General features: G+C 43.4%; 1 protein-coding gene across 1 annotated transcript in view; it reads right to left on the bottom strand.

The window, feature by feature from the left end:
- Positions 1–994: 994 nt before the first annotated feature.
- The window catches only part of hoga1 (4-hydroxy-2-oxoglutarate aldolase 1), a 28,576-nt gene continuing 24,505 nt past the window's right edge, over positions 995–5,065 (bottom strand). The window contains exons 5-6 of the mRNA XM_008298938.1: positions 3,660–3,793; positions 995–1,232 (exon numbers count right to left, since the gene is read on the bottom strand). Coding sequence (XP_008297160.1) covers positions 1,083–1,232; positions 3,660–3,793 — 284 coding nt within the window. The 3' untranslated portion in view covers positions 995–1,082. The remainder of the gene's footprint in view (positions 1,233–3,659; positions 3,794–5,065) is intronic.

The following is a 5,065-nucleotide window of genomic DNA, read 5'->3' as shown; positions in this document are numbered from 1 at the left end:
TATATAATACTGTACCTGTACTGTTTAATGCTGCACAACAAACAAACAAAAATGAATCTTTTGCAAAGAATTTATCTGTTGTTGAGAAAAAAATGTGTCCAACAAGCGCTACAGGATCAGAGCTCTCTCTATTACCACCTCTACCAAAAAATAAATCAACAAAGCTCTGCATAATGAGCAGCCTACGAAAAACAAACCCGTTCCTTTTTCTTCACAGCCCAGTGAAAAGAAAAGAAAAACACAAGAAGTGAAATGCAGCGTTATTGCTGAAATAAGCACAAATGCAGTTTTATTCTGTCACATTTCTCAGTATTTTTATAAAAGCTCGATGAGGTGCAGCCGAGGAGCAACTTACTGCAGCCATTTATTTAAGTGTAAAGTCAATGACTAATCAGAAAAAAGGTAAATTTGTGAACCATCATCCAGTCGTTCTTACACAGCGTAGAACCAAACAGGATTAAATCAAAGTTGTGTCTTCAAAAACAACTCTGGAATTGAAACGGTTTTCGTTTTTGTTCGACACTGATGCTGAAAATGAATCAGTATTTTTAAAACGAAGGCACGTTTTCACTTCATTGATTGTGTATCATTACATCACTGTTGCATTATTGGCTCCAGTCACTGATCAGCTGGACTAAACCGAACTACAGCTTTTCAAAACAGGCTGCGGCAGCAGCAGCAGCAGCAGCAACAGAATCTGACTTCATTCAGTTTAAAAGTTTGAAAGCATGCCAGCGGTTCCAGTGATCACAAAACACAACGGTGGTTTTTACGCTGGTGCAAACTTCGGACCACAGCAGCACCAGAGCCTCCAGACAGGAAACACACACACTGTTAATTCGCTGTGCAGAATTAGCTTTTCTTCATATTGTCATGTGGAGCAGCCATAGATTTATTCTCTCGCTGTGCTGCTCCTCACTGCCGTAATCACACCGACCGATCGAAGGGCTGCGACGCTAAAAGGCTTCCTGGGATCAGACAGACAGACAGACAGACAGACAGACAGACAGACTGACAGACTGACAGACTGACTGACAGACGGACAGACAGACTGATGGACTGATGGACTCTGGGCCTCCTCCTCACAGCCAGCCGTTGGAGGAGAAGTCCCGCCTCAGCCGCTGAGCCTCGGCCTCCGTGAGCGGCTGCAGAGGTGATCGACAGGCGCCGCCATGGAAACCAAACCACTCCATCGCCTGCTTGAGCGCGGGAACTCCCAAATTCCTGGTCACCTAGCAACACAGAGGTCCAATCAATCTCCTGCATCCCCCCCAACACACAAACCGCACCGTGGTTTTAAAGCTTTATGAATAACAACAGTTAAATTTGTGTGTGATTAATAACATCGGCTGCCGGACTACATCTGCGCGACTTCACTCTGGCCTGATGCAGCGCGTGCGTAGGCGGCGCTGTGGCAGATTGATGCCGGTAGGGCAGTGACATTTAACACACCTTAACGGACACGTTTGTAGCCCGAAGCTCACTCGCAGCAACTCACTCGGGCTCAGAACAACTCCGAGCTACGTGCAGCACACAGCCCTGACATTTAACTCCGAGGTGTCGCTGAGCACAAACCCTCGCTGTCTGCTGAGGCTCCGTAGCGCAGAAGCGAACGCAGGGCTCGATACAAAAATGCACTTTTTTAACTTGAAGAAAACTTTCTTTTTTTTTTTCTTAGTTTGCTCTTTCCAGGATTTACAGGATTCAAGCTGAAACTATTTTCTACTAAAGAATGAATCTACCAAGCCTCTACTGAGAAAACTGAATGAAGTTGCAGTAAATGATTTAAAATTAACTTAAATAAAAGCAGGGACGCTGGTTTTAGGAAACATTTACATTCATCAGAGCAAGTTTCATTTTTGCATGGATCACAAATAAAATAGCACATGCTTAAGGGAGGGAAGGCTTTTGTTTGAGTTCATCATCTTTATTCTTTTCATTCTTTATTAGGGTCCGAGCACACCAGAGAAACCCTTGTGATTGCTATTATTCTGGTACGCAATCTCTGAACGTGTGTTTGAGGACCTAAACGCACATCAGGACTGGCAGAAATCGGAAACTATCAGAGACGTGGACATGTCGCTGCCAAAGTGGCTCCACAGCGCCACCTTGAAAAGTTCAAAATTTCAAATTTCAGTCCCATCGGAAGCACGTTTGGCCTCGAGCTACGCAGGTTCATGGGCACGAACAAAAAAGTCGACCAGCGCTGAGCTCTAAAATGCAACACGGCTCAACTCCGCCCCCTACAATATTTCAACAGAGTCCCACTGCGGCTACGTTTCAGCTACAACTACGAAATTTGGTCCACATGTGTAACAGGTTGTGCTGCACAAAAAAGTCCATTAGCACATTTCTGTAAACCCAACAGGAAATCCGCTATGTTGGAAAAACAGCGAGCATGCCGAGCCATTTTCGCTCAAAAATGGCCATTTTCGCTCAAAAATGGCCATTTTCAAATCTATCTCCTCCGAGGGGTTTTGAATGAAAAATATTTTATCAATAAAAAAATAACTTTATTTTGAAAATACTTTACGTCATACACACCTGACATTTGTCCAGCACAAACTACAGGAGGTGGTGATTAAAAGTTATTAAAACACTCTGACGGCGTGGAAATGGCCTGTGTGTGCTCCGACTGGCCCGAAACTTTACACGTGTACTCTGAGCCATAGTGCTTTGCCAGCACACTACGCCATGCACGCCGCCGTAGCTCGCCTAAACAGGAAGTGACTCATAACTAGGCCGCAATTGCTCTAATCTGCCGAAAAACTCGAGTCCCGTCCAGCGCACACCCCGACATGCGCAAAGACCGATAATCGTACGACGAGGACCCGTCCATCGCCGCTTGTGGCTTATATTGAAATCTCCTCTGTTTTATTTTTTGCTCTTTATTTCGTTCTTTGTTCTATGTTGCACTGAAGGAGCTGCTCTTAATCTCATTGTACATGTGTACAGTGACAATAAAGGCATTCTATTCTATTCTAGTTAATTCCTTATCAGGATCCCCATTAGCTCCCACAAAGTGCTTGCTGGTCTTTGTGGGGTAAAAATAAAAACTACAATTTACAAAACATTAAAAATACATAATAAACAGCAAACATTTCATTTGTAATGCAACCCGGTACAAAGCGGTACCTGGATAACAACACTGTAAATATAACACTGATGCCACTTGTCTCTTTATTTTCCTCCTAAAAGAGCTGAAATTTTTAGTGTCTCTGATCTGTATAGAAAGTGAGCTCCATGCTTTTGCTCCTCTGTAAACAATACTTCTTTTCATGAAGTCGGTTTTGGGCCGGGGGACGACCAAAGTACTCGAGGTCACTCAGCGAGTCGCATAATTGTGACCCTGAATGAGAGTTTCTCGGTTCAAAATCTCTCTTTGCCAAAACTTTCTGCGTGAACATCAGAAGACTGGCCTCTACTGTTAACCAGGACGGCTTCTTGTGCATCTCACGGACATTTGTTTGAAAAGAATCATCAGAATAAATCTGGGTTTCTTTCTGGGCCCACTAAGTTCTGCTGCGGTGGTGAGTGACAGTGTTTCAGGCTTCTGAAGGAATGTGACTAAACCTCCAGTCTGGCACCGTTTGTGTGGAGTCTGAGGATCGGTTGTTTCGTGGCGCCGTGGATGAAAGCGTGCGGCAGATGGTACTCACGGCGGCGTTGGGCTCGATGAGGCGCTGCTGCAGGACTCTGGCTTCCTCCCAACGCCCGGACAAGCACAGACGCTCCAACTCACAGAGCTGTGGGCCCAGAACGTTGGCCAGCGCACACACTCCACCGACAGCACCTACAGACAAGAGAGGGTTCAAGAAGCAACGATGAGACGGAAATATTTTTAAAATCACAACTGTTTTGTGTGCGTATAATGGAGTATGTGTAGACAAATGGTGCTGCAGGAATGTTTAATGTGGGGGACGTGCATGTCAGAAGAGTTTTTGTTAAATATAATCATTTTTTTTTAGCTCAAACATAAAAAAAGTTGCCTTATATTTTGAGAATTCGTCGTCTTGTTGTCAACACTGTCTCCGTGGTTACCAAACAGATGCATTTTGGCGATGACATCTTACAGCTTTTAAAAAATTGCTCATCGGTTTACTTTCAGCACATTCGTTGAAATTTGAGGCTAAATTTGAATAAAAATGTGACATCACGTCTCTGAGGATGATGGGATATTTCTGATTTCATTCTGATGCCTTCACATATATTTATTATTAATAATCTGATGTACTTATGTGAACAAGACTTAAGTGACAAATTTATTCTTAGAATCAACTTTGCTTTTTTATAGTTGGAGAATTTTTTCTGAAACTCCAGATCTCACTTTGATGAGACGATCCAGCGATGTTCTTGTTTATGTGTTCCAGCCCGTCATACCATCAGCTATGAATTTTTGCGACCAAGTTTTTCACATTAAAAGCTATTCTGTTCTGTTTTCTATTATTGTGACATGCAAATAATTGTGGTTCTGAAAATATCCCGAGCGCATTCTGCAGCATCAGTTGTTGAGCTCAAAGGTGGGACTTTTTAAATCTACAATTACAGACGCAAACGTAGTCGAGCTAAAGGTCAACCCTCATTGGTGTTTTCTCCCAGGATTCAAAGCCTGCACCACCTACTGTCACTCTGGACTTTATTTCTTATACAGAGTGCCAAGATTCACCGGAGTCAAATTCCTTGTCTGCGTGTATAAACGTTGCCAATAAAGTTAATCCTGATTTGATTTGAAATGACTGGTCTGAGTAAAAAGACCTGTGATTGACTGAAATCTCCCGTCACAGGTTACATTTCCTAAAGCCTGAAAATAAAGCCAGGAGGAGGTGCAGAAGTCCAGTTTCCTTTCAGATTACCCATCAAGCAAATCGACAATCTGATTCTTAACAATCCTAAACCTGCTATCCGACAGGTTTTCAGGAAAAACCAACAGAACCCATAAAAACAGCCTTAACATAGCGACAGCCTTGGATTGTGACTCCGACATGACATTTAATGTCACCAATCAGGATGACGGCGTATTATCTGACTGAACAATCCCACAGATTGGCTACGTTCACACTGCAGG

This window comes from Stegastes partitus, unplaced genomic scaffold (genome assembly GCF_000690725.1).
Source record: "Stegastes partitus isolate 25-593 unplaced genomic scaffold, Stegastes_partitus-1.0.2 Scaffold1361, whole genome shotgun sequence".
Taxonomy (NCBI): Eukaryota; Metazoa; Chordata; class Actinopteri; family Pomacentridae; genus Stegastes; species Stegastes partitus.
The sequence above is the reverse complement of the archived record's forward strand: the minus strand, read 5'-3'. Positions and strand labels throughout refer to the sequence as shown.